Source organism: Tripterygium wilfordii, chromosome 14 (genome assembly GCF_013401445.1).
Source record: "Tripterygium wilfordii isolate XIE 37 chromosome 14, ASM1340144v1, whole genome shotgun sequence".
Taxonomy (NCBI): domain Eukaryota; kingdom Viridiplantae; phylum Streptophyta; class Magnoliopsida; order Celastrales; family Celastraceae; genus Tripterygium; species Tripterygium wilfordii.
In genome coordinates, this window is record NC_052245.1 from 3,131,258 (window position 1) to 3,159,067 (window position 27,810).

Genomic DNA, 27,810 nt, shown 5'->3' on the forward strand with positions numbered 1-27,810 from the left:
AATGGCGTGTGCGCAGAAGCAGCCAAAAAGAGTTTTGTTTTGAAGTGAGAGGAGGGCAGGGGTTCGTCGTAAGCCATGACGCTTGCTTGCAATCCTACTCATTCACTCTATTTTTTGCAAAATTAATAACTACCTAAACCAATGCTTCTACTTCTACTCAAAAGACAAAAACCCCCTGCGACAGACTGACTGAACTCAAATTTCTTGGAGGTACTCTTCTCGCTCTCTCTCTTGTTTCTCCCTTCTTTTTTCTTGGTCTTGTTCCGCTTTGGTTGCGTAGACAATGTTGGGAAGCAAGGAGGAGCGATTGGTGTTTCTAAGGGTCTTAGATTTCTGATTGATTTAATGACGCAGTCGAAAAACGAAAAATTGAGAGTAAACCAACGTTCAAGCCAAGAAAACAAATTACGGAATCAACCGGGGGGAGAAAATCACTCTCAAAACTATTTTTATTAATTGTTGAATGAATTTGATGGGAGACTATAATCCTTAATAAATAGGAAATAGAATTCGGAGTAAACGAGGAACAATCGCAAAGAAACTCACCAAATCTAAAACACTATAGAATTCCTATTAACACTAAATCTCCTAATAATTCTATAAGAAATACATTTCTAGTCAGAAAAAAAAATTTAAATAGCTCACCTAAATTCTAAGGGAACCCAGTTAATTTCTGGAAAATAACGTGATTTCCTTATCAGATGTGACTAATACAATTGTTTGGAGATTTTTCATTCTATCAGATGTGAATTTTTCGTCATTTGTATTCTATCAATCGTTTAAACTGATTATTATTTTGTTTTGGCAGAGATTAGATTGGTGAAAGGATTTTCCTCCTCTTTTTTGGTTTATTGCAGACAGTTTATTTTCCTCAATCATCATTGAAGCACTTGAGAGGTGATTCATAAAGTAAGTATTGCAAGGCGAAGTTTTTTGAACAATGTAAATAATAGTATGATGTGAGCCAGTAATATGAGCTTAGTTGTGATTGCTTGGTAGGCTGTAGACCAAAGATGGCTTTTCAGCCATTGGATTGGTATTGTCGACCAGTAGCAATGAGGTTTTGGGCGAAAGACGTAGATAGTTTTTTGGGCACATACACTCCTTGTGCAATTGACTCCCTAGTGATCTCCATTTCATATTTGGTCCTTCTTCTATTGTGCTTGAACCGTATGTGGTTGATTAAGAGGAATCATAAAGCGAAGAGGTTTCGCTTGAGGACAAATTACTACAACTACATGTTGGGGCTAATCACTGCTTACTGTATTGCTGAACCTCTGCTGAGGTTGATTATGGGCATTTCAATCTTTAATCTGGATGGGCAGACAGGCCTCCCTCCCTTTGAGGTAGTCATTTACATCTAGTGTAACTATGTTATTTTTCTAGAAGCACTTTATGTTGAAGTCTATGCTCCAAGTTACTTACTACTTGTATTGCAGATTGTTTCTTTGATCATCGAGGCTCTTGCTTGGTTCTTCATGCTTATCATGATTGGTTTGGAAACTAAAGTTTATATCAGAGAGTTCCGATGGTATGTTCGATTTGGAGTTATCTATGTTTTGATAGGCAATGCTGTCATTTTCAATCTCATTCTTCCGATGAGGGAACACTGCAGTAGGTTAGTTTGCATTCTCTATACTTATTATTATGTAAATTCTAGGTCATTTACTTATTTTATTATGACAGTGTAAAAAAAAAACTATCCATGACCATAGAGCTGTTTACTCCCTCCCTCCCCCATCTCACAGTGTCAAATGAAAAAAATTGATCAAGGATTGACAAAATAGATGAAGAAATTTTTTAAGAATCAAAAGTAGTAGGTTGAACACATGCTGAAACTGATACACCTACAACCCAATGCAATGCCAATAGTGCTCAGATTTCGGAAGCCTGTCATATATTTGTTGGATAATGCAATCTAAATTTTCAGACCACAATGTAGGTATTTTCCTGGTGGATACACCATGCGCGGGTTCAATTCCCGTTATTCACACATTTATTTATTTATTATTGTTATTATTGATATTTATTTATTAACGATGAGATTTATTATCATCTTTTGCATGCCCCTGGAAATTAGAGTAGGCGCAAATTCTCCCATATAAATTAGCGATTTCTGGGCAGGACTACAGGATTTGTATCCTTAATCTTCTTTGAAGAACTAATGCTTGTAACCTTGAGCCCGCCAATATAAGAGAGAGATCCAGAAAGTACTTGTCAGCTAAATATTGTTCTGATAATATCCTTTCTCTTGAAATATTAACAGAAATTGGTATCACTAGGCAATGATGTTGAGAAGAAAGTGCCTACTCTTGTTCCATTTTGGTTGATCTTCAAGAATTTTGACTAAAAGTGGTGTTGATTACTAAGTCTAGACATTTCTAAAGAGTGATGGCTTCTGAAATTGCCAGATTAACCTGTGTTACCCTGCGTAAGCACTATGATGGCTAAATCTTTTGTGCTTGGATGGAAAATTTGGACTTGGGAGGACCATTGCATGGCATGGCTACTCTATGATTGATATTCAATTTCATTGAACTTGCTGACTATGCATTTGGTGGACTAGTTCTTGAAATCTAAGACCTCCATTAGCAACAGTGAAGGTTTTTATTTTTTTATTTTTTTTTATATTAGTAATGATGAACCATTTGAACTCCTTTGTGGTCAGGCTAGAGAAGTGTGTTATGCATGTTCTTTGTTGTGAGAGTAGATGGACTTCTTTTCATATGATCTGCATAGGTTTTTGAAAACAAAGACGTACACCTTTGACAGCTTTTCTTTCATTTTTCTTTGCTGAAGGGATAGACCTATTCATAGAAAATTTTTGCTTATGCAGATCTGCACTCTATTTGTTCCTCAGCAACATTTTCTGCCAGGTTCCATTTCATTCTCGTCTTTTTGTGTGACATCATGGGATCTATTAGCTATTGACATATTTGTTATCCATTATCTAAGTTGTAACGTTATACTTTTAGATAATTTCTGTTAAGGCTGGAAATTGTCTTGGCTGGAGGATCTCCTAGTTTGGAGAAGTCCTACATTAGTTCTAATATGCCACTGCCACCTGTGCATTAAAAATTACTTGGTACAAGATTGTGGTCTCAGTGCCAGATAGGTGCCTGGCAGCAATGCCAATTTTACTTTTAAGGCTAATATGTGATGGCAAATTCTAGAGAAAAGTCATAAACCCTTGTCAGGATTTTATTAATGTTGTTGTCGGTCAAGCAATCACATTGTCAATTTGGCTACTTCTCTTCTTGTAGGTTTCATTTGGGATTCTACTTCTTGTTTTTGTTCCTAATTTGGATCCTCATCCGGGTTACACAATGATACAAGTTGAATCTTCAGACAATGGAGAATATGAAGCCCTTCCTGGAGGAGAGCAAATATGCCCTGAGAGACATGCTGATATCTTTTCCAGTACGTAATTTCTGAGGCCTTTGGGCATTGGATTCCAGGCTAAGTAAATGAAATCACTTGTTGAGTAATTTTTTTGTGACTTCATTTGCTGAGTATGTGGTGAACAGTTGAAGTAGAAACTGCATACTAGCTATGGTAGGAACAGCTGGCCAATAGGGCCTGAAACTGGGGTTGATGATGTATAGGAGGGGCACTGGGGCAGTGTCCAGTAGATTTTCATGATGACCTTCCGTAACTGTAAAGTTTTTCTGTAAAAGTATTTAAAAGGACTCTTATGTTCCAACCTGATATTTTCATGCAACTATTGCCCTTTTGTAGGATTTTCTTTTGGATGGATAACTCCTCTTATGCAACAAGGGTATAGGAAACCTATCACTGAAAAGGATGTCTGGAAATTAGACTCATGGGATCAGACTGAGACACTGATTAAGAAGTCTGTATTGTGCAAATGTCTTTCTTTTTCTTTCATGTGAGCTGAAAAAACTTCATATTACGTGTTTACATTTAAATTTTTCAGGTTCAAACGATGTTGGGATGAGGAATTGGAAAGGCCCAAGCCTTGGCTATTAAGAGCATTGAATAATAGCTTTGGAGGAAGGTATCGGTTGACCAGCGTTTTTCACTACTTTTGCATCCTATCAATTTCATTTACAATTCATATCTATAAAAAGAAGTTTCATCTGGAGTTTGGACTACAAACAGATACTTTTGGGGTCATTTTTTGTGGCCAAATTCTTATTATTCCCTTGACTTCCATCTGAATGTATTTTGCAGGTTTTGGTTAGGAGGTCTTTTTAAGGTAGTGAAGTATTTCCTATGTTCTGTCTTAATTATTCATTCTCCTAAGTTGGGTGAACTTGATTTCAACTAGAATGGGCTATTTCTATTATTTGAAATTAGTTTATGCGCGCTGCTGCTGTTTCTCATCATATTATATCTGGAAAAGAAAGTTCTTAAATGCGGGTTATGATTTATTGTTCTTCCCTATTTGGTGAGTTAATGATTCTGGTTCTAATACTTGTAGGTTGGGACTGATCTTTCTCAGTTTGTGGGCCCTGTTATTTTGAGCCATCTCTTACAGGTCAGTTTCGTTACTGCAAAACCTCAATAGGTATGTGAAATGGCTCTGATTTTTTTTAGGGCCTAGGATCCAAGTTTCTGTCTTCACTATGTTTTCTGCATCCAATTAAATCTCATACCAAACATGACATGCCCTTAAAAAGATTATCTGTTTATCATCTTTCTTATGAAGTTCTTTATGGGTTGATATGCCTAAGAACATTTTCTATGAATATGTATTTGACTGGGATCATTGCCTAATCTTTTTGAATTTAAGATTTCAGGAAAATGGTCAAGCAAGAATAATAAAATATTCTAAGTAGTTTAAATCATGTAAATAAGTAGCCTCACTTACAACCTTAACATGGTCCATTACTAGCTCTGGAAGCTAAGCCCTAGAAGGATTCATATGATGAATTGATGCAGTGGTTTTTAACCCTACCTGCTTACGTTGATACCTTCAAGTGGCAATTGCAACGACAATGAATTCAAATTTTTGTTGGTTGATCAAAATCTTAATTGAAAACTGTTTTATGAAGCATAGCTTGAAACTTATTTAACATATCAACATTCAACTATGCTTTAGGTATAGCATGAACTAGCTCGATAGAGTTTATGCATTTTGTCAAGATCGTAAAAATTTTTAAACTGCTTGCAGTCGATGCAACGAGGTGATCCAGCTTGGACTGGCTACATCTATGCCTTCTCAATTTTTCTTGGGGTGGTATGAATCCTGTCTGATGCTTCTTCATCTGTGGAATACTATATAACCTACTTTTTTTTATTAGTTACTATATAACCTGCGTATCAAAAGGGAAAGGAAAAAAGAAAAAAATAACATATCCTAAAAAACAATTTGTGGCCTTTGATTCACGTTAATTCCTTTTATCCATATTCTCTTCCTCTACTCAGTTCTTACAGCTCTTCCATGGATACATAAAAATGGAGGAATTGTATATTTTGATAGGTTCCATGTGCTGTTGTATATGGTTGATATCCCTTCCTTTACAAGCATGGTTCTTAGTTAGATTCAATTTGATTTCCTGCCTAAAGAAGTATAGCTGAAGTTCACATCTTTTGAACTGGTATAATTTATACCAAAAAAAAAAGATCTAGTCATCTAACACAATGAATTTGCTGAATTTTTTTGTTTATCCGTAGAATATAAGTTGTTGCTTCCTCAATCACTTTCATTTTAAAATCTTATGAATTTAGTCTAATAAGCTGATAATTTAGCAAACATGATAGCTTGTTGATTCTTTTATTGACTCTTGGAACTCTCTTTGCTCAGTCATTTGGCGTGCTATGTGAATCCCAGTATTTTCAGAATGTTATGCGGGTCGGTTTCAGGCTGAGGTCAACTTTGGTAAAGCTTATGCTCTACTTTTTTTCCTCATTTGCCTCAGTTTTTTTTCCCTATTTGGCCGAGTTGCTTAATTGGATTCCAATTTTGAGATTCTTGAATCAGAGAAAATCTTAAATGTATATCATTTCCATGTTTGAATGTTTCTAATGTAGGTGGCTGCTATATTTCGTAAATCATTGAGGCTAACTCACGAGAGTCGCCAGAATTTCCCATCTGGGAAAATAACAAATATGATAACTACAGATGCAAATTCGCTTCAGGTATTCTATACATCAAGGGTAAATTAATGAGATCTATCAACGCAATACTCTTGCTGGTCTATGAACAAGAAGTCAATCTACGCCACGCAAATCAGTAATTTTTCAAGTGAAATTGGTACAAGAAGCCGTGCAGTCTGATGAGACTTCATCAGATGAGAAAGCAGTCGTTTAGAGAAAAGAAAGAATGGAAAAAGTGATCAATAAAAAAGAAAAAATTAAAGCAAATAAATTTTTGATGTGGTATGGATAAAAAATCATATTTTATAATTGGCAATGAATCGATTTGAATGTTCAGATATTGTTATTCATAATATTGACTTTAAGCTGGAAGATTTATTATAATTCTGGGACTAAATTCCATTTCCAAGTTATTGCCAAGTGAAGAAAAAATCAAATAAATGGTGAGACGATTATGGAAGTATATATTCTTGCATTTTTTTGTTATTGGTTTCATTCTAGTTACTACTGCCTTTTACTTATAAATTATAATATACATAAAAAAAATCAGTCTAAGTCGAATTGATAGATTTGAATGAAACTTGACTTCTTAATTCTTGTGAATGATTGAAGAAACAAAATGAAAAGAATTCCAATTTGGTGTCTTAAATGAAATGAGCGGACTAGAATCAACAGCACTTTACAGGATATAATAGTATGAGTTTAGTTTGAACTGTTTATTCTGTCAACTTAATCCAGAATCTGAATTAAATATTTCATGTAATCCTTGCAGTCTGAGTTTTGATATGAAGTGTAATATCTAATATTTTTGTTATTCTAGCATCTTGATTATCAAGCATTTTGATCTTATCTCCATTGAGGCATTGGAGTCTTTTTTTTTCTTCCATTATTTTGGGTTTTAGGGAGGTTGATGGTTGAAACTAACTTGTTAGTATGTCATCATCACCTTTTCAGCAAATATGCCAACAACTTCACGTGCTATGGTCAGCTCCGTTTCGTATTGTCATATCTATGGTTCTTCTTTACCAGCAGTTAGGTGTTGCTTCACTTCTTGGATCATTAATACTAGTTCTCATGGTTCCCATACAGGTAAGAAATTTCTGCATCTCAACACAGGTGTTTTATAATCTTCTATTCTATTCATTGTTTAATACGTAGTAGTTGTGCGAACATTTATTTCTCATTTATCTTATATTTCTAAGTCTTTGGTGAAATAAATTAACTTGTATCATATTTGATTGATTTTCTCCAGTACAGTATTTCTCATTTATTTTGAATTGCTTTGCAAGAACAGACTTTTGTCATTAGCAAGATGCGGAAATTGACCAAGGAAGCACTGCAAAGGACTGACAAGAGAGTCGGCCTTGTGAATGAAGTTTTGGCAGCCATGGACACCGTGAAGTATGCTTTCCAAAGAATCTGCCTTATATTTTTGGAAATCTTGCACTGCTCAAGTGATTGGTCTGACAGTGTTCAAATGAATTTTTCAGATGTTATGCATGGGAGGAGAGTTTCCAATCTAGAATTCAAAGTATACGGAATGATGAGCTATCCTGGTTTCGCAGAGCACTATTACTATTTACTGTATGTATGGAGACAATTTTGAAAATTATTTATTTGATTCAGTTTAATTTAGCAATTCCTTAAGCCTGGTGATATACTCATCGGTATTTGATGTTCTATTATTTATTTAAGGAACTGTATTTCTGTGATTGAAATGAGTTGTGTATTTTATAGATGTGTGTGATTGCATGACAAAAAAAAAAAGAGGAGTGTTTCACTGTAAGTTGAAATGTGTTCCTACTGAAAATGCTTAGACATCAATATAGTTATTGTGATGAAATTGTGGTCACCCTTCATTCCACTTCAGGCTTCATTAGAAGGTTGAATCAGAAGACCACCTTTGATAGCATCCATTCCTAACATTATTTTTATTGGCCTTTGTTCTACTACCTCAGTGCTTGAGAATACAGTAGTTTGTGCATATAAACATTTTAGCAGATAAGCACTTATCATCTTCTATACAAGTCCCCTCCAATTTGCATTCTTATCTATGATCCTGTTACATTCATCTAGTGCCTAGTTATTGATCAAAATTCGTAAAATTTATAGCATTATTTGTGTACACTTTATAATCTGTTTTAATTATCCTGTTGTGTATAAGTGTTGGATATCAATTGCTAGTATCAAGTGTTTGCTTTGGAAAATCATAAAAAATATTAAGTATTAGAAGTCTCACATACTGTTATTTTGGAAATATTTAAGACTCAGTGTCTCATCATCTGCTTAGCAGTTTAAGAAACAGCCTTTATCTTGCAGTTAAACGGTTTTATCCTGAACAGCATCCCAGTTGTTGTGACAGTGGTTTCATTTGGGATGTTCACTTTGCTTGGTGGTGATCTGACACCTGCCAAGGCATTTACATCACTTTCCCTGTTTGCGGTGTTACGATTTCCTTTGAACATGCTCCCAAATTTGTTGAGCCAGGTTAGACCATTTTTCAACTCTATCACGTTTATTTTCTTACTTGTGCTTAGAAGATTAAATATACATTCATTTTCTGGCAAAGAAAAATAAGCCTTCAACTAGTACCTTTTTTTCTCAAAGAAATTTTATGCACAAGTGCGGCACTGGATTTATGAATTTTGATTGCGCTACCAATGATTTTGAAAAATATACACCCAAGTCTGCTTCAATGCTTTTATGGCCTTTGGTACGATATTTAGTTGAGGATTTTTCTGTGTTTCGGAACTCCCCAAATGGAGATCTTTGACACCAATTAGACCCAAAGTTATATTTTTGGGAACCTAAAGAATGCGAAATACTAATCACAACTGATAAATAAATTTGCATGACCGGTTCAGTAGAACCTCACATATGGAATGGGATACTTATTTAAAATGGTCTATATGTTAAAAAGACTAGTAAGAGCAAAAAAATTTGAGTTGCGCTCATGATTTACGTAGGCCTTATTTCTTTGTGTACTTTGTTTTACTAGGCACTTAAAATAGAAGTTATGTTTCATGTTGATAGGCACTTAAAAATAAAGTTGGCCGATATCAGTAGTAATGCTGTCATTGGGTTGTTTCATTAAGTATCTAACACTAGACTAGTTTTGCAGGTTGTAAATGCAAATGTATCATTGCAGCGTTTGGAGGAACTGTTCTTAGCAGAAGAGAGAATTCTCACACCAAATCCTCCTCTTGAACAGAGGCTTCCAGCCATCTCAATTAAGGATGGTTACTTCTCATGGGATTCAAAGGTCATATTTTGATGTTTATTTTCCATTACTGAGTTGTATATTACTTTTGGTCATTGGCTCATATTCTTTCCAACTTAAGTTTGATTTTGATGCCATTTTATGTTAAACAGCTCTTTTTTTTTAAAGTCAGTGATACCTAAATATATACCTTTGTAAGGACCAAAATAGTCAAAGAAAGTTTCAAGGGATGAAATGGAACACATGGTATCATAGCCTTAAGCTTTCTAAAAGTTCCATGTGTTGGGCCTTCCAAATTAAAGATTGAGTACTTGAGTTCAACCCCTTACATGAAAAAAGAATACTCAAGTACAACCCACGCATAAGGGGAGTGTTAGGGTAATAGGTAAATAATAAGATTCACACTTTCAGTTTTAGATAACCTTAAGTTTGGGAACAAATGGTGTTTCACAGGTCTAAAGTATCCTTCTAGCTACATTAATTCCTAATACATGTAAACCTAAACATTAATCTCTTTTGCAGGCGGAGAAGCCCACATTAGCAGATATCAACTTAGATATACCTGTGGGCAGCCTTGTAGCAGTTGTTGGCGGAACTGGTGAAGGAAAGACATCACTCATATCTGCAATGCTTGGGGAGCTGCCTCCTGTAGCAGATGCAAGTGTTGTCGTTAGAGGAACTGTTGCATATGTTCCTCAAGTTTCCTGGATTTACAATGCTTCTGTGAGTTGCATTTGTAATCTGCTACTGCCAATCTTCTTTGACTTTCAGTGAGGCTGACAGTCACATTCTCCCGCAATATACAATTCTGACCTTCAAAATTAATTCTTACAGGTGCGTGACAACATATTGTTTGGATCGGATTATGAATCTGCACGTTATTGGAGGGCAATTGATGTGACCGCATTACTGCATGATCTTGACTCTCTTCCTGTTAAGTGGACTGGCAAACTTATTCTTTTACACTTACTTCTGTAGATCTGGAATGTCCATGCCATTCTCTCTCAAGAATTGTTCTAATATGTCTCTAATTTATGTTTACTTGATAATCATTAGAAAGGTTGTGTTTTAGGTAATTCTATGGATTGTATATTGTATGTTTGTATATACTCATGATAGAAATAAAAAAAATTGTCTTGTCCAAAAAATTTTTGGCTTAGAAACTCGTTGAATATGTCATATTCCTAGATTTAGGATTATCAAAGTAGTAAGGCTGTGTTCAATAGGTTAGGGCTGTACTCCATGGGTAGGACAACAGGATTGCTAAAGCAGCTATAGTTTGGAACTTGGATTTTAGGTGGCCTGTTCTGTAGTTTTCTTGTAATTTAGATGCTTTTTTGCTGCAGATTTCTCTATCGACCATGCTTTATTTATAAATGCTTATGCTGAACCCCAACACCTATTTTGTAGGGTTGTGATCTCACAGAGATTGGTGAAAGAGGGGTAAATATTAGTGGTGGACAGAAGCAGAGAGTTTCAATGGCCAGGGCTGTGTACTCCGATTCAGATGTATACATATTTGATGACCCCCTAAGTGCTCTGGACGCTCATGTTGCTCGACAGGTATCGATGTATCGTTTATGCTACCAGGAGAAGGCCTCATCAAAGTTACTCTGATTTCTTTTGCTATGTTCATTACACTTTACAGCCTGCTAGATGTCAATATTATAACAGATTAACAGGCATTGAGTTTTCTGAAAAAATCTTTTTCTGCTGATGGCATGTGCAAATATCCAACAATAAATTTTATCTAATTAGGCCTGTCCCCGTGCAATGCATGGGATTATTATACCAAATAATATTTTTATTGAACAACCCAAGAAATTAATCGTATTGGAAAATTTCTCTAGTCGATACCCACACAACACGTGGGAATTTCAACAAATATAGTTTTGGGTTAATTATATTTTTCGTCATTGAAAGATAAGCGTCGTTCACTTTTAACACCGAAAGACTTTTTGTTACAAAGTCGTCACTCATTAATTCAAAATGAGACATTTAAGGGATTCGGTCAGAATTGCTACAGTACTGGGCAGGGTCAAAGCTGATTTGGCATATGGTCAACTATTGCAACATTAAAAAAAACTCTTCTCTGCAACTCTCCACCTCCCTTCTCTCTTCTTTCTCTCTCTAATACTTTTCTCTCTCTTATCAGTAACTCTCTACTTCTCTGCAACTCTCAATCTCTCCTTTCTCTCTCTAATAATGAAGACCATAAAAGCTCGACGCAAAGCCTCACATACAAATCTACGAATTAGCAAAGGATTTTCAAGGTCGAAAATTAGCTTCATTCGTCCTATTCTCCGGATCCAGAATTAGCTTCCTTCTCTATTTCTTTTTTAATAATGGGTGTGATTTTGTATAGAAATCATTGATAAAGCAGTTCAATTTTATGACTTTTAGTCTTCAAGCTTTGAAGCTTTGGCAATGGAGGGTAAGATGCGGACAATGAACCCAATCTTCCCCCTCGAATATGACGGTGACGAAGTAGTCGTTGGAGGCGTGGATTTTGGTGTGGGGAGGAAGTCGGCGGCGTAATTATTGGAGGTTGGTCTAAGTTATGGCCATGTCGACGGTTAGAGAGAGGAGAGGTAAGAAAGAGAAAATGAAGTTTTAGCCTTTTAGGGAGAGAGAATTGATGGCAGAGAGGAAGATAGAATATCAGGTTTTTTTTAAAAAAAATTTTTTAGTCACATGTCATTAATTTGTTTTTATAGAAAACTTAGATGGAATTTTCACATCATATGTCAAAATGCCAAATAAGCAAAATTTGTTGACTAAGTGCCACATAAGCAAAAAGTTTGACCGGGTAGTGTGAAATCTGCCCGGATGAGTTGTTTGTCTCATTTTAGAACAATGGGTGACGACTTTGTAACAAAAAATCTTCCGGTGTTAAAAATGAACAATCTCTATCTTTCGGTGATGAAAAGTATAATTAACCCTATAGTTTTCATGATGAGTTTTAGCTTCTTTTTTTTCAAATCCTACTATTAATTTTAAAGTTTTTTTATAGCTCGTTGTAAAATAGAGGTTTTTTCCTTTATTATTAGTAATGGTTAGAGTTTGAATTGAATTATTATTAAAACAGTCTATCATTATAGTTCTAGTAAAATAATTCTAATTGAATTATTATTATTATTTCCTTTTTATTAAGTGTCAAAGATCATAATTATATATGTTGTGTTATTTTGAGTAATATAACTCTAATGGAACTATTCCTTTTAAAATATTTTTAAGTGCTGATTATATTTAAACATTATTAAGTATATTCCCTTACTATATTTATTGTAATAGAATTCTAGTTGAACTATTTATGCTTGTCGTTTTTTTTTTTAATTGATGTCAGTGAAATCAATCACAGGTTTTTAACACCTGCATCAAGGAAGAGTTGCGTGGAAAAACCAGGGTGCTTGTCACAAATCAGCTGCATTTTCTTCCCCAGGTGGATAGAATTATTCTAGTTTCTGAAGGCATGATTAAAGAAGAAGGCACCTTTGATGAGCTCTCCAAAAATGGCAAGCTATTCCAGAAATTGATGGAAAACGCGGGGAAAATGGAAGAAACAGAAGAACAGATGGAAGGAAAGGAAGGGAACGGAAAGCTTGACCAGAAACTTTCTTTGCCAGCTGCCAATGGAAAGGTCGTGGTTAACGAGTTCCCCCAAGATGCAACAAACATAAAGAAAGTGAAAGGACGGAAATCTGTACTTATCAAAGCAGAAGAACGAGAAACAGGTGTTGTCAGTTGGAATGTACTGATGAGGTAAGTGTACGTATTCTTTCGAGTGTCATGCTCCATAAAGTGAACCTGCATTCCAGGATGTTTGTTTGGTAAAACACAGCTAAGGATGAAAATTGGCATATGAACCAGTGCTTCACGTACCTTCTTGTTAATATCAGTAATTTTTGCGCGCAAAGATGAGTTTTAAATTTTCTAGAGAACATTCTTTCATTTCACTGTTCAATTAGTAGTATATACTTTGACAAGAGCTGTGTTTATATCGAAGATATATTATAGAAAAAAAAATGTCGCACCATTTGTTTTGCATAAAGGAACTGTAGTTGATACTAGATTGGCATACCAGATTAGGAAAATTCCATGGCTCCCAATCTGTTGGAAACTTCTCTGATTCCTTTGGACTTGGGTATACCTCTACAAATTTGCTGATCATTTTAGAACCTTTACAACATGCATTGAATTCCCAAGTGTATGCTGAAGAACTGTTTTCACATTTTGCGTCACAGTTGGCCATTGTTAGTAATTTTGTAACTGATAACTGCTGTGATTTTTAGATCTTTTATGTAGTTATTGTACTGATTCTTAGTTCCTTACTAGCAAAGTTATGGGTCAAACATGAAATCTTAGGAGATAACTATTGTCAGGATATTGCTTCATGTATTACTCTCTTATATGTTGTAGTACGATGCATGCTAGTGAGTGTCTGTAAATTTAGGGCATTTGCCATTCAAACTAAGTGAGCACAATGAAAATTTACTAGATTACCTTGAATTGAAATATTAACGATTCTCTCTCTCTTATTTGTTGAGTTATTGATGTTTTTTTATGTTCTTTTCTTTTTTCCATTGTTGAATTGGTCGGAAATGATAAATTAGAATGTTTGAGAATGCAATATCTTGTGAATATGCTGATCTATGACTAAAGAAAAATCAACTCCTTTTGGCAGAGCATGCAGCTACGCTGCTTTTGATAATCATACATAAACGCATGTGAGGATTTATTGGTCTTTTTATATTGCTTCAACTTGCAGGTACAAAAATGCATTAGGTGGCTTTTGGGTGGTCACAATACTCTTTATATGCTATTTATTAATTGAAGTTCTTCGAGTTTCAAGCAGTACTTGGTTAAGTTTTTGGACAGACCAAAGCACTTCTGAGAATTATAAGCCCGGATTCTACATTCTCATTTACGCAGTTCTGGCACTTGGTCAGGTTTGTTTGCAGCCAATATATAGTTAGCATCAGAAAAGGGGTAACAAAGTCTACTTATCCCCTTGGGAACGTATTCATTAACCTTTCAGTGGTCCTGGAAATAAAAAATTCCTCTTTGTAAAACGGGAAATTATATCTTTATAGTGTAGTTTAAATGTAGTAAAACAGAATGATATAAACTAAATGCTATGAATTCTTTTCTATCAAAGCTATACTTTATGCACAAGAGAAATTATATTAAAAGAAAAACATAGCAAGAAAAATCGAAATATATGTCACTGTCCACTAATCAGTCTAATCTGAATGTTTCTGTCTTCACTGTATTCAGGTAACTGTAACACTAGCAAACTCTTACTGTTTGATCATTTCAAGTCTTCGTGCTTCCAAAACACTGCACGATGCGATGCTGAATTCAATACTGAGGGCTCCAATGCTATTCTTCCACACAAACCCAACAGGAAGAATAATCAATAGGTTTGCAAAGGACCTAGGTGATATAGACCGCAGCATTGCTAACATGATGAGTATGTTTCTGAGCCAAGTGTGGCAGCTTCTTTCAACTTTTGTGCTGATAGGAATTGTCAGCACGATATCATTATGGGCAATAATGCCACTCCTCATCTTATTTTACTCTGCCTATTTATATTATCAGGTAGGTTTTGATATATATATGGCTCATCTTTTCACTTTTCAGTTTTCACGTCATAAATTGTATTTCCTGTCTTCTATATATATATATTTAAATATTTCTGAAAAAATATTTAGCAGAGTAACCATTGCTCCCTAATGGCATTAATGGGACTCTTCTTGAGAGACCTTGAATTATATCCTCATATTTCATATATGCGAAGTTTGGATGATATTAGTCACTAAGCATGATCTGTGTCCAGTGTAATGCCAGCCCTTAAGATATTTTCTTTATTCTATTCACTGTAGTTCATGTTAAGAATTCCCAAGCAGAAGGGATATTAAGTTATCAACTCTTGTGGTAACTCTGCATAAACTTGAATATTCTGTGGTGTTCAGTGGGGAGGGGATGATTTCATATGTTCTTCATATGCATGTTTGCTTCTGAAAATTTTCTCTCTCGTTGTTTTCTTTTTGTATAAATATAAAATTATAAATGTTAATATGAACATTTTTTATCTTGGTTATTTTAGCCTTCAATTCCGTGGTCCATTTTGTTCAAGTTACGATAACAACTTTTATGTGCAATTTACAGAGTACATCCCGTGAAGTAAAACGTTTGGATTCTATTACCAGATCTCCGGTCTATGCACAATTTGGAGAAGCACTAAACGGCTTGTCAACCATTCGTGCATACAAAGCATATGATCGGATGGCTAATGTTAATGGGAAGTCCATGGATAATAATATCAGATTCACTCTCGTCAATATTAGTTCCAATCGTTGGCTCGTCATTAGGTTAGAAATGTTAGGAGGACTAATGATTTGGTTGACAGCAACATTTGCGGTCTTGCAGAATGGAAGTGCCGAAAACCAAGTGGCATTTGCATCCACAATGGGTCTACTTCTCAGTTATACCTTAAATATCACCTCTCTTTTGAGTGGTGTTTTAAGACAAGCAAGCAGGGCTGAGAATAGTTTAAATGCTGTAGAGCGTGTTGGCACATACATAGATTTGAATTCTGAAGCTCCAGCTATTATTGAAAGCAATCGGCCGCCGCCTGGTTGGCCCTCATCAGGATCAATTCAATTTGAAGACGTGGTCCTACGTTATAGGAGGGAACTTCCTCCTGTCCTACATCGAATTTCATTTACAATATTCCCTGGTGACAAGGTTGGGATAGTCGGAAGGACTGGTGCTGGAAAGTCAAGCATGCTCAATGCATTGTTTCGAATTGTAGAGCTGGAAAATGGAAAAATCCTGATTGACAACTGTGACACTGCGAAGCTTGGGCTGAGGGATTTACGAAAAGTTCTAAGTATTATACCCCAGTCACCAGTACTTTTTTCAGGTAGTAACCCAGAAGATAGATTTTGTTAGACAGTCTGGAGTATAATTAGCAGTCCATTCATTTCCTATTTTTGTTTTTTATTTGTTTTTTAGTATAAAAAAGTTGCTTACCCTTCACATAATAGTTATTGTTGAAGACTCTCGTTGAGCTATCACTTCTACTTTCTATCTATGATTTCCTATTATTAACTAAATGTGCATTTGGATTTTATGTTCATTATATCATGAACTTCCCAAAAGTACTTTTTGCGAAGTGAAAGTAATTTGTTTGTATGCTGCAGATTTTAAAACCCTCTCATAATAATCAGAAAACCATTGTCATATACTTTTCTATCTACATGTTCTTGGCAGAATGGTTCTTGCCTAGGTTCTGAAATTTTCATTCTAATGATAATTATTATTTTCACAGGAACCGTGCGATTTAATATAGACCCTTTTGGTGAGCACAATGACGCTGACCTTTGGGAGGCTCTGGAGCGGGCACATCTGAAAGATGTCATCAGTAAGAATCCTTTTGGCCTGGATGCTGAGGTATTTGCCTTGAATATTTTCATTTAGCCGTTATTATTGGAGATATTTGGACTTATTGCTGTTAAAATACATACAAATTATCATGAAAGAATTCCACCGTAATTTTTGCCTTTCTGATAAGTGAAATTGTGGTTCTATATCTCACCCTTCATCATTTAAGATCTTTTGGAAATACTAGTAATAGTTTTAGGAAACGCTTTAATAGTTCTACCAACATGCAAGCCTTCTTTTGGAATCTTCTGGGATGTTTGCCAGTACTTGTAGATTCTTCGATTAGGAGTAACATTGGCTCAGATCCATTGTTTAAGCACCCAAGTTATATTGAAGCTACTATAATAGTTTCTCTAAATTTGATATGCTTTCCAAGTTCTTCCAATATGGGATCTAATTTACTGTGATTGTCAAACATTAACAGTGGATTTATCAATTTTACACTGTACTGAAGATTTGTAGGCTTTTTTGCTTTGATTATCATGTGAAATTAAATAGTTTTTTCATTGAAAGACACTTAACATGCTCAAATGTGTACTTAGTTATGATTTAGACTAACATGAAAATAACAAACAAATCATTTTTCAACATCTGCGAAGGTATGGGAGGGAGGTGAGAATTTTAGTGTTGGACAGAGGCAACTATTGAGTCTTGCTCGCGCATTGCTACGAAGATCAAAGATTCTTGTTCTAGATGAAGCAACTGCAGCTGTTGATGTTAGAACTGATGCTCTTATCCAGAAAACCATAAGAGAAGAATTCAGATCATGTACAATGCTAATTATTGCTCACAGACTAAATACCATCATTGATTGCGACCGAATTCTTTTGGTTGATGCTGGTCAGGTACGTTCTCAAGTTCTATCTGTCTTGGAAACTTGTCTGTTTTTACCCTTTCTTTATGTCCTTCACTGCATCTAGAAACATTTTAGGACTCACTGATATTGTCCATAAACAAAGTTTACTAAAAGGCGTGGTTTGTCAGGCACCGAATAGTATAGCCTACACATATGATACATCCCGTACTTCTCTGTGTAGTTAAGTTCACGAGCTCATAAGGTGGTTCATACTTTCTTCCAGGTTCTAGAATACGATACCCCAGAGAAACTGTTATTAAATGAAGGCAGTGCATTCTCTAGGATGGTGCAAAGTACGGGGCAAGCAAATGCTCAGTACCTCTGTAGCCTAGTATTTGGATGCAAAGAGAACAAACACAGCAAAGAAACCGAGAGGCAGGACACCCAAAGGAGGTGGCTGGCGTCTTCCCGATGGGCTACTGCTGCCCAGTTTGCACTAGCTGTTAGCCTCACTTCGTTGCAGAATGACCTTCAAAACGTGGAAGACGAAAACAATATCCTCCAGAAAACAAAAGATGCAGTTATAACTCTTCAGGGAGTCCTTGAGGGGAAGCATGACAAAGCCATAGACGATACATTACATGAGCATCAAGTTCCAAGAGAGGGATGGTGGTCAGCTGTCTACCGAATAATTGAAGGTACAGATGTGATACAGTGATGCTTCTGCATTCATTGAAATCTATTCTCACCACATCCATCAATGTAATCAAACATACTTTATGCATTTCTTCTCGGGTTTTGATACATCCTTATTGCCCTCATAGCATTAGCTTAGTTATGTCACAACATTAGTCATTTTCTATTTGCACTTTCTGAACAAGAAACTTCAATTTTCTTTTCAGGTCTAGCTGTAATGAGCAGGTTAGCTCAAAACAGAGATCAACAGTCAGAACATGATTTTGAGGAGAGTGTCCTGGACTGGGACAATGTTGAAAATTGAAAAAGATTGCAAAACTGGTGGTGGTATTCTTCCACCCAGGTATTTCCCAATTGTACAGCTATTGAGATTCTGCTACAGTTATCATGCACAGTTCTGCTTTTACAAAAGTTTGTATGTAATAACCTATTTAATAACATATACTGGCTATTATGTACTACAACCATCAATCTCAAAATAACTAATTTAGAGATGCATGTAATATAAAGCTTGTGACTGTAAGTAAATCAAAGCTTGTGACAAAATTATACAAGAAAACCTCTTACATTATTTATGCAAATACATGCATTGCTTTTTACAATATCAAACCCTAAATTGATCTGAACACATGAATATCTAATTAATATTCAATTCTTTACAGAAGAATTAACAAAAGAACCAGTCCAATTGTGCGTCTTTTTTCTGCGTTATTTCTTCTTGAACAATTTTTTGGTCTTGTCAATGAGTGTCTCCTTCTTGCAGAAAGGGTAGCTTCTCAGGTACCTCTGCCTACTCCATGCAAAAGACTCTTCTTCATGTAAACAACAACTAGGGTCTTTTTCCTTATTGAAGGACTCAGGATCACAAAACATGCTCTTCCTTCCACTCTCATCGACACTAATATTACTATTATCAGTGTTCATCCTTCTCAACAAAAACTTTGCGTCTGCCTCTGCGCACTGTTGAACCTTCACCAAGCTTGTCTTCATCTTCTTCAACTTTTGCTTTAATTTGTTTATGTTATGGCTCATTAGAACCATGGGTTGGCCATATATATAGTGCTAGCCCCTTGAGTACGAATGTTATTAGAATTAGGTAGATTTTTAGTATTTAACCCGAACAATTAGGAAACAGAAAAAATATGGGATTTGCCATGTAACTATTTTTAAGGAACTAATTTCCTAATCTCTTGTGGATTATTAATGTGCCTTGAAGTGTAGGTGAAGAAATGGAAATATTGCTCATCCAAAAAAAAAAAAGCAAAGGATATGCAATTTATCCAAACGCCTACTAGCAATAAAAATAAATTTAGTAAAACTTCAACAATTTAGATATACAGTAAGGAGAAAGATGATAGGAGGTGCTGTGAGAACAATTGTATCTGACTGACATAGAAATAAACAAGACTTACAGTATAAACTGAAATTTAAAAAAAATAAATAAATAAAGAGAATTTCATTAACTTCAGCTCATATTTAATCTCAAACACAAATATCCCTATATTGACATTACTGTCAAATAACAAAGTGTGATCAAGGCAGTATATCCCCTACCACAAACAAAACTATCCATCATGAGCCTTTGTGTTGTTGACCCAATAGATTAGTGAGTTCAGCTTGCTGAATTATCTGATGGATCACAAGCAATGGTCAGTTTGGTATGGCTGTGGATAGCCTCAAAGGCTTGGAAAGAAGCATTTGAGAAGCTCATTAATGCCTGAAATACATTGGGGAGGCTTGTTTTCAGGTTGTTCAAAATCATGCCCCGAGTAACCTGGACCGAGTTTAAATACTTTGCCTTCTCAGTTTCCGCTCGCTGCTTCAATGCTTCAGTTTTGGCAAGTTTAACAGATAATGGATGTTGGAGGCTCAAATTGGGGGGAGCATCTACAGCTGCAAAGCTCCCCTCCAGCCTTCTTTCCATCTCATTTAGTGAGACTAGCTCCTTTTGCAACCTTTTCTCAAGTTTATCAGATTTTTTATGCAACGAGCGTTCCTCTGCCTGCTGCTGGATGATCGCTTGGATTGCTGATAAAAGGCTCTTAATGGCTTCTGAGGCTATCTGTTAATTCAACAACATAAAGGAGGATTACTTCCCCCTGCTTAAAATATTGAAGTAGACGAATTTCTTTAACGAAACCATTTTTTAACGACAACATGAACAGCTCAAGTGTTAGAGAAAGACAAGATTGAACCTTTTTTTAATGTTTAGGATCAAAGTAGCTGAAGGGATTAGATAGTGACCCAAATACCCTACAGAACTACTCAAAGCTAGAGCTGATCAGGGAAAAAAAAAAACCCAAGGTAACTGCAAGCAAGTGTAATAAAAATGACCTTATCAGGTAATCTGTCAAATATGCGCTGCCATTCTTCACTGATCCGATGAACCACTGATGAGCAACTGCTCTGTTGAGGGCCATCCACAATGCAGTAGTCAGTAAGCTGAATCCACTTGGAAAGGGTCTTCACATATCCTCGTTGAGATGTTATAAGTTTGATGAAGCTGTTGTACCAGGAAAAGACCTCAGTTTCAAGCTGAGCTGTTGCCTGGCGATGATGTTCAGAAGTCATGTCTGTATGCTGATTATCGCTAAGATGATTTAATTGCTGGGAGATATGGTTCTGAACTTGATGACATTCGTACATTGTTCTCCACATATGCATAAGCCTATGAAGATTCAAAAAACAAACACAGCTATAATTTCCGCCCCATATCCACTCAAAGATGCAGAAAATGTTAAAGGCGTTCACTGAGTGACAAAGAAATGCAACTGGCAACCTAGGGACTGTTAAAATCTTCATTTCACGACAGCTCAGAAAAAGGAACGAAAATCTGAGAGTTGATCTCTCTCTTCCACAACCTATTTTCTTCTCTTTCGGGGTCACAAGAAAGAAATCAAAAGGGAAAGAGAATTTTTTTCGAAGTTTCACCGCCTGGTTTGGAAATAAGGGTAATGAAATCACTGTGAACGCTTAGGACACTTTACCTTACAAAATTGATCACAACGAAAGAGTTCATGACACTTAATGAGAGGAATATGATCATATTCATTAGAAAATATGACATCATTAAATATGAATGCATTTTTACCATCGAGAAAAAAGATCAACTTTCCTCATTGTAGAGAATAGGCTAATAAGCATCATAATGAAGTTAATTCTATGCATACTGAGGTTGTGGCAGGTGTTATGGAGTTCCCATCCCACGTGAATGCAGTACCCAGGAAAAAAATAAGTGATGATAGAAAGAAAGAGTTCATTATCCGACATGAGTTTCAACAAAATTTACCCAGAAATTAATGTATCCAGCTGAGGATACAGCTCCTCATCAATGAGTGTCAAAATAGTCGAGCAAGTATTGTTTATTGAATCTTGTAAACGGTTTTTGTCAGTCTCCAAACTCTCAACGATCGATCGAGTTTTCTCAATCCTCATCCAGTCATGATTTTCTTCTTCTTGTTTAAGCAATAATATCGATTTCCTCTCGTGCTCTAACTTGGTAATTTCTTCCTCCTACAATATAACAATAGTCATATCTTCGACAAATAAAGTATACAATAAAAGGAAAAAAAAGCCAAAAGTAGCTATGGAAACAATACTAATCCTAAAGGAAATCAGTGAATCATCAAATACAAATTACTATTCAAGGAAATTGATAATACAGTAACATTTTTCATCACCTGGAACTCGTGAACCAAAAGAGCCATTAATTTTAGATATGATTTCATTATGACATTTAACAGGGTATTGGATAATGCTGGTCAGAGTTGTATATCATGCTATGTTGCTTTTCAAGTCCACATCCAAATTTGAAACAACTTGTGACAAACAATGAGTTATCTGAACAAGTCCATACAATTTAGAGGTTAAGTTTCCAGCAAGCTTAGATGATTCCATATTTTCTTTTGAATGGAAGAGAGAATTTTATTGCTTCAGCACCAAGAAGGTGGCACTCAGAACACAAACTTTCTAACAAACCAAGCACTACCTCCCTTACGTTACTTTCAGTCTCCAGTACCCCCCACGGAACCAGAAAAGTGAGTTATAGAATTTAGTTTTTTTCAATACTACACAGCAAACTCAATACCCTATGATTCCATTCCAGGCTGTGGTCCAGCAGGTAACCTTAGTTGGAGCTAAGGTTTTCATCACCAAAATCCTAATATTTCCTTTTTAAGCTCTTAAAATAGCTCCTGGCCTTTGAATCCCCAAGCCCTTTTTATGTTTCCATCAAAAGTTATCCTTCTCTTGAAGTAGGAAACGAAAGAATTTGTATAGGAGAGAGTAGGACGCCAAGAGGGACCTAAAAAGACATGGCTTAAAATGGTAAGAAAGGGTATGATTCAATAGGAGTTGAAGAAAGTATGATCCTAGATAGAAATGAATTACAATAACGAATACACATAGTGGATTCCAGTCGATTTCCTCATGAACTCATGTAATTGACCCCCAACTTTTAGGATAAAGACTCAGATTATGATGATGATGATGATTAGAAGCTATCCTTCTCATCGCTATTATCTGCATCTCTTGCTTTATAAACGGTTTTGCCTTGGGCCCTTGGCTAATTGGATTTCTACAAAGAATGTTGGGATTTCACTAAAGGTCATCCAATGACACATAAATGTTATACCACATGTTATTTATTACTATATCTACGGCTAGATAAAATTCATGTCAACAATCTTACCTTTACTTCCTTGTAAAGTTTCTGCTCTGCTGTGTAGAGTTTGTCGAGTGTCATCCAATGAGCTCCTGGCCTACAAGGTTCAGTGGATCCACAAAACTCGGCAGCATGTCTGGTATACTGAAGTGACCTAGAAGACCAGCTCCATGACAATGCACTGAAGACTTTTGCAGAATTATACCTCTTCCCTGTAAACTACAGCAGTTGTAATTTTCGAAGATACTATTATGTCAATGGTAGTGAAATGAATCAGCAGCTTTATCATCTATGTACAAGAAGGGGATAAACCTGATATATACATATACAATAAAGAGACTATAGGCTACAGCAAATCATTCAGGATTTATGCATTAGATGTCAACTATACGATGTAATTATCATTATATCAACCATACATTCTTGGTCAATAAAACATTAATATAGGAAAAGGTGGGGAAGATGACAGGTGGGTGGATCCCAGGATGTGAGGGAGCATCTACTGGTTTCAGAGACCATGCACATCTAATCAGCTAATGCCGGCATATGCAAAGTTGAAGATGGTACAAGATGACCACGTGCCAATTATAATAAAATTTAAACACTCCTGGTTTCACCCAACTGTGGCAGATATCACGGTCCTGTGTGTCCAATAATTGATATAACTACACAGCATACACAGTTACACACACCTCTTATATGATTGAATTAAGAACAAATTTTAGTTGCCTCCTCTTGCAAGCACTCAGCTACTAACGTGTAGACCTAAGGAAAACATGAAGGCTAGAAATTGAACCACACATCCAAAGCCATAAGTATATATTCAAATTAAAAATTGGAAAAAGATCTTTACAGTAATGGATTCAGTTAACATCTATGAACCTGTTAATCAAACCGCACATCTTGGAAAAAGATGTAAGTGCAATATGGACGAAACTCAAGCCAATCAAAGTTTCCAGCATTCATGCTTGGAGATTTCCTTGAACCCAGAAGGGATCCTAACCATAAGGGCTCAAAAATTGGCTCAGTTTTGTTTCATAATACAGAAGTTGGAACGATGGGATTTAAGTAGGGATGGCAACGGGTCGGGTACCCTTCCAATTAGGAAATACCAAAACCGTTTCCATTTAAGATACTCTATACCAAAACCGTTCCAAAACCATTTAAAAAACCATTTAAATTTCCAAACCCGAAATCGTTCCATAACCGTTTACCATCGGGTACCCATTTACCATTTAACTTTTAATATTTTTATTTTTTCTTTGATGATTATATTAATATAAATTAATATTGAGTGTGATTTATATTAATTATGATTTTATAATTCAAATTAGTCTAATTTATAGTTTTATTAGTATGCTTCTATAAATATATACGTTTTAATATGCTTTATCACGTTATAATTTAGTATCCTAATAGTATACCTTTATACATGATTTATAATATTATTACTATAATGAATATTTTTATTAAACGGTTCGGGTACCCTAAACCCTGCATCAAAAACCAAACCCGACCCTAAACCATGACGGGTTTGAAAACCAAAACCAAAACCGTTTCCAAAACCTATAGGATCGGTTTTCGGATTTTAAACGGATCGGATACCTACGGATAGTGCTCGGATCGGTTTTTTTTGCCATCCCTAGATTTAAGGAAGCATCCAAGTGTCAGTAGAGAAGGTGCAGCACAAGTGCAATGCCTCAACAAAAAATAAATCCGCAATATTTCATATATCACACTAATTAAACTCAAACTCAAATTTCCAGGAAGCCTCAGGAAAATTCCTAGTAAAAAACAAGTGAAGCACTAAAAGGTGAATTCACTGCAACGACGGAATAGTCATTTTAATACATTTAACCTTTAGCTGTCCACAAACGAAGTACTAGAATAATACAACAGTAAGTAGGTTGTTTTTGCAAAAATAATCCTCCAACAAAATTAGGTATCATAGGCAGCATAAGGTACAATATCCTTGCAGATGAAAATCCATTCATTCTAGCACAGTTAAATTAACCAAACCGACAGCGATAAGATCAAAACAAAGCCATTATGCAGAAGATATGATAAAAATGTCCATGAAAATTTTTGATAAAAAAAAGAAAGCAATGTCATGAATGCAAATTATTTGTAAGTAGCAATGATCACACTAAATTATCGGGGAGGTGTGTATTTGGATCCATAAACAAAGAACATAAAAAAAAAAAGAAGGTGAATTGCTGCAGTAGTAATTACTTTTGTTTTCTTTGAAGCTCAGTGGAAGAGAAATATCCCCTCGGGTGATGCCCAAAAGAATTGCTATTTGATTTCCACCGGCTGATGCTTTCAGAAAATAATCATCCAACTCCTTCACAATACCCTCTAGTGACTTCTTGTTCCTCCAAACTACCATCTCCATATCTGTGGTATCTTTTGTGTGCCAGCTCATCATTGATGAGTTATCGTCAGCCAGTTCAACGGCCTGATGCTTTCCAGGACGTGGACTAGAAGCTGCATTACTGACAACCTCCTCTTCTCGATCTTCTTCTTCAAATTCTGTCTTAGCTTCTGCCCAGTTCTCCTCCTCAGCTGGTTCCACAGTCTCACTCTTCTGATGAGGGGGAGAATAACTTCGAAAAGGGTCCCAATAATCAAAAGAAGACCTTAGAATTGGGGGAGGTGGTGGGGTTGAACTTTCATTGTCATCATCAATCGATATGCTTTCTTCCTCAGCCACTTCATGGGGATTGATATTAGTCTTCCTTAATTCAGGGCTGAAAGAAGGTGGCGGAGGAGGGGAAGGAGGCAAAAGAGGGGGTGGTGAGGGTGGTAAGACCCTGTTACATGTGGTAAGTTCAAGCTCTAGTGATTCTGATTCTGTAAATTGGCGAAGGGTTACACCGGTATTCTTCAGTGATCTCAAATAAGCCAATTGGGAAATTGCGAATTCTCCTCTTAAAACTAGAAGTTGTTTCATCAGTCTCTTTCTCTCCTTGCAAATCTGCACTCTCTCTTCTTTATCAATACTTGATGCTACACAGCCCATTTCTCCAAAATATGTATAGGAGCCAGTAACGGCAGTTTCGTGTATATCCTAACTTGAAAACCGAACACCCCAATTCAGAACCAATAGGATGAAAAACCATACAAGAAAGGTCAACAAGATCAGCAGTAAAGGAAGTGCATCCTTGCAAATTCCTCGAGCAGATTAATTTTGGTGGTTTTTTCCCTCAACCACTGGTGATTATAGACAAAAAAAAAACCAACACATTTTACATCCGAAGTTTGCAGCTCTTAGACTAACGACTTTCTGGTCCTGCCACTCAACGACCCTAGGGAGGACTAAAAACAACGCCCGGCATCAGATTCTCCACGTCTCAGGAACAAACAAAATTCTAACAGAAATTCCCAACATATCCTTTTTCTTGACAAACATCTGGTTCTCCCCATCTCAGGAAAAAAGAAAATTTTAACAGAAATTCCCAATGTATGCTTTCTTTTGGCAACCTTCAAGTTCAACCAGCCAAATAGACAAGCGAAACCCCAAATCAATGTAAATCTCTATTACCTTGCTCGTCAGTCCAAAAGCTTCAAAAAGAAGGTCAAGGCAAAGAAATAAGTAACAAAACTCCCGCAACCTTTTTTGCCTAATACATACCTGCTAAGCAGCAAAAGATGATTCAGGACCTCTGTGGTTAGTTTACTAGTTCTCCATAGACCAAGAAGAGTGCTTCACAGTATCATGGACGAAACCCACATCCTGGAATCGTGACTTTTCCTCCATTCTCGTGTTACTTTTATTTCTATATGTTGAGCTTCAAAAAAGACAAAAAATTGCATTGAACATCCACCCAAGCAAAAAACCCTCCAAAGCTCAACAATTAAAAAAAAAAAAAAAACCTGCACGAAACATAAAATAATGAAAGGGAAGAAAATTAATTAAACTGAATAAAAAGAAATCCAAATGGGTTTAAACTAAATCCTCAAAGAAAAAGAAACTGAAAAAGAAAGGAGAAGACGACAGGAAAACAATGGCACTGACATGGAAACTGAAAGAGACAGAGAGTATACCAAGTGTTCTTTGGCTGGAAAAAAAAAAGAAAAAAGAAAGAAAGAAAAGAACATTAACAGCAAAAGATTTCGTCTTTAGACAAATGCCAGCATATGAAGTAAAAATATTTACCAATCTAAATGTCTTCAAGAAATCAACAATCCGGGTCTCTCAAGTTAAAGGTGTGCTCTTGCTTTGCTTTGTTAAGAGATAACATCAATAGAGAGCCTCAGTGACCAGTGATTGGGGGTCGGCACGATACCCAAGACATGATGAGAAGCATCCAAGGCAGAAAGGCGCATTCTAGCGTACACCTGTGTACTGTGTTGAGTCGAATGAAGCTTTTTTGTTTCAAAGCGACAAAGCCTGCTAAAACAATGGATAACATGATTATATTATATTTATACTACCACGTCACAAGAGCTACTACCTATACTGTTCATTAATAACTGTGATGAATTAAGGTTGTGCATGTTGGCATGAGCTTTGTCATTTTTTGAATAAATCCTTCAGTTCTGAGCATTTTCTATGCAAGAAAAAGGACAAATTTTGATCACTGGCAACTCAAATTGGGTAAAAAAATGAATCTTTTTTCATTTGAAAAATAAAATGAATACCAAAATGAGCCCAATAATCATGGGTCACATTCAACACCATGATGACATGTGTTTTGGATCGGGTCAAAACCCTCGCGGATAAATGGGCCGAAACCTCTATAAGTGGGCTACAAGGCTCACGGAACCAGTAAACCCTGAATTCTCGATTTTAAGCATCTTTAATCTTTAAGTTCTGAGAGATAACCAATCAGCTTATGGTCCAATTGTTCCCATTAAAGAATTTAAATTGGACTCCTCATATTAATTGCTAGACCCATTTGGGTGTTCTTTTAGAACGAA

General features: G+C 35.9%; 2 protein-coding genes across 17 annotated transcripts; one reads left to right on the forward strand and one right to left on the reverse strand.

Moving 5' to 3' along the window:
- On the forward strand, window positions 1-23,087 carry LOC120015353 (ABC transporter C family member 12-like). 14 transcript variants are annotated; one of them, XM_038867741.1, is made up of 30 exons: window positions 1-210; window positions 809-909; window positions 1,000-1,346; window positions 1,440-1,618; window positions 2,837-2,876; window positions 3,264-3,420; window positions 3,739-3,853; window positions 3,938-4,018; window positions 4,123-4,219; window positions 4,445-4,501; window positions 5,138-5,203; window positions 5,771-5,845; window positions 5,998-6,105; window positions 7,018-7,152; window positions 7,358-7,464; window positions 7,554-7,647; window positions 8,383-8,550; window positions 9,185-9,325; window positions 9,806-10,006; window positions 10,118-10,216; window positions 10,694-10,846; window positions 12,645-13,045; window positions 14,052-14,232; window positions 14,561-14,884; window positions 15,455-16,211; window positions 16,620-16,741; window positions 17,332-17,577; window positions 17,812-18,226; window positions 18,431-18,567; window positions 22,952-23,087. In XM_038867741.1, exons 3-29 carry the CDS (start codon window positions 1,014-1,016, stop codon window positions 18,526-18,528), a joined length of 4,950 nt encoding a protein of 1,649 aa, XP_038723669.1. In that variant the 5' UTR covers window positions 1-210; window positions 809-909; window positions 1,000-1,013; the 3' UTR covers window positions 18,529-18,567; window positions 22,952-23,087. The 14 variants fall into 14 exon arrangements, with proteins under 14 accessions (XP_038723669.1, XP_038723670.1, XP_038723667.1 ...); XM_038867742.1 differs by lacking the exon at window positions 22,952-23,087 and adding an exon at window positions 18,988-19,347; XM_038867739.1 differs by lacking the exon at window positions 22,952-23,087 and having other exon boundaries at window positions 2-210; window positions 983-1,346; window positions 18,431-18,795.
- LOC120015356 (protein ALTERED PHOSPHATE STARVATION RESPONSE 1) lies at window positions 19,508-27,267 on the reverse strand. Of its 3 annotated transcripts, XM_038867758.1 has the most exons (7): window positions 27,047-27,267; window positions 26,935-26,948; window positions 25,120-26,678; window positions 22,915-23,099; window positions 21,514-21,737; window positions 20,559-20,892; window positions 19,666-20,286 (listed from the first exon to the last, which is right to left on the reverse strand). In XM_038867758.1, the coding sequence occupies exons 3-7, from the start codon at window positions 25,907-25,909 to the stop codon at window positions 19,837-19,839; spliced, it is 1,983 nt and encodes a 660-aa protein (XP_038723686.1). In that variant the 5' UTR covers window positions 25,910-26,678; window positions 26,935-26,948; window positions 27,047-27,267; the 3' UTR covers window positions 19,666-19,836. The 3 variants fall into 3 exon arrangements, with proteins under 3 accessions (XP_038723687.1, XP_038723686.1, XP_038723685.1); XM_038867759.1 differs by lacking the exons at window positions 26,935-26,948; window positions 27,047-27,267 and having other exon boundaries at window positions 19,508-20,286; window positions 25,120-25,961; window positions 26,522-26,755; XM_038867757.1 differs by lacking the exon at window positions 26,935-26,948.
- Window positions 27,268-27,810: the final 543 nt, after the last annotated feature.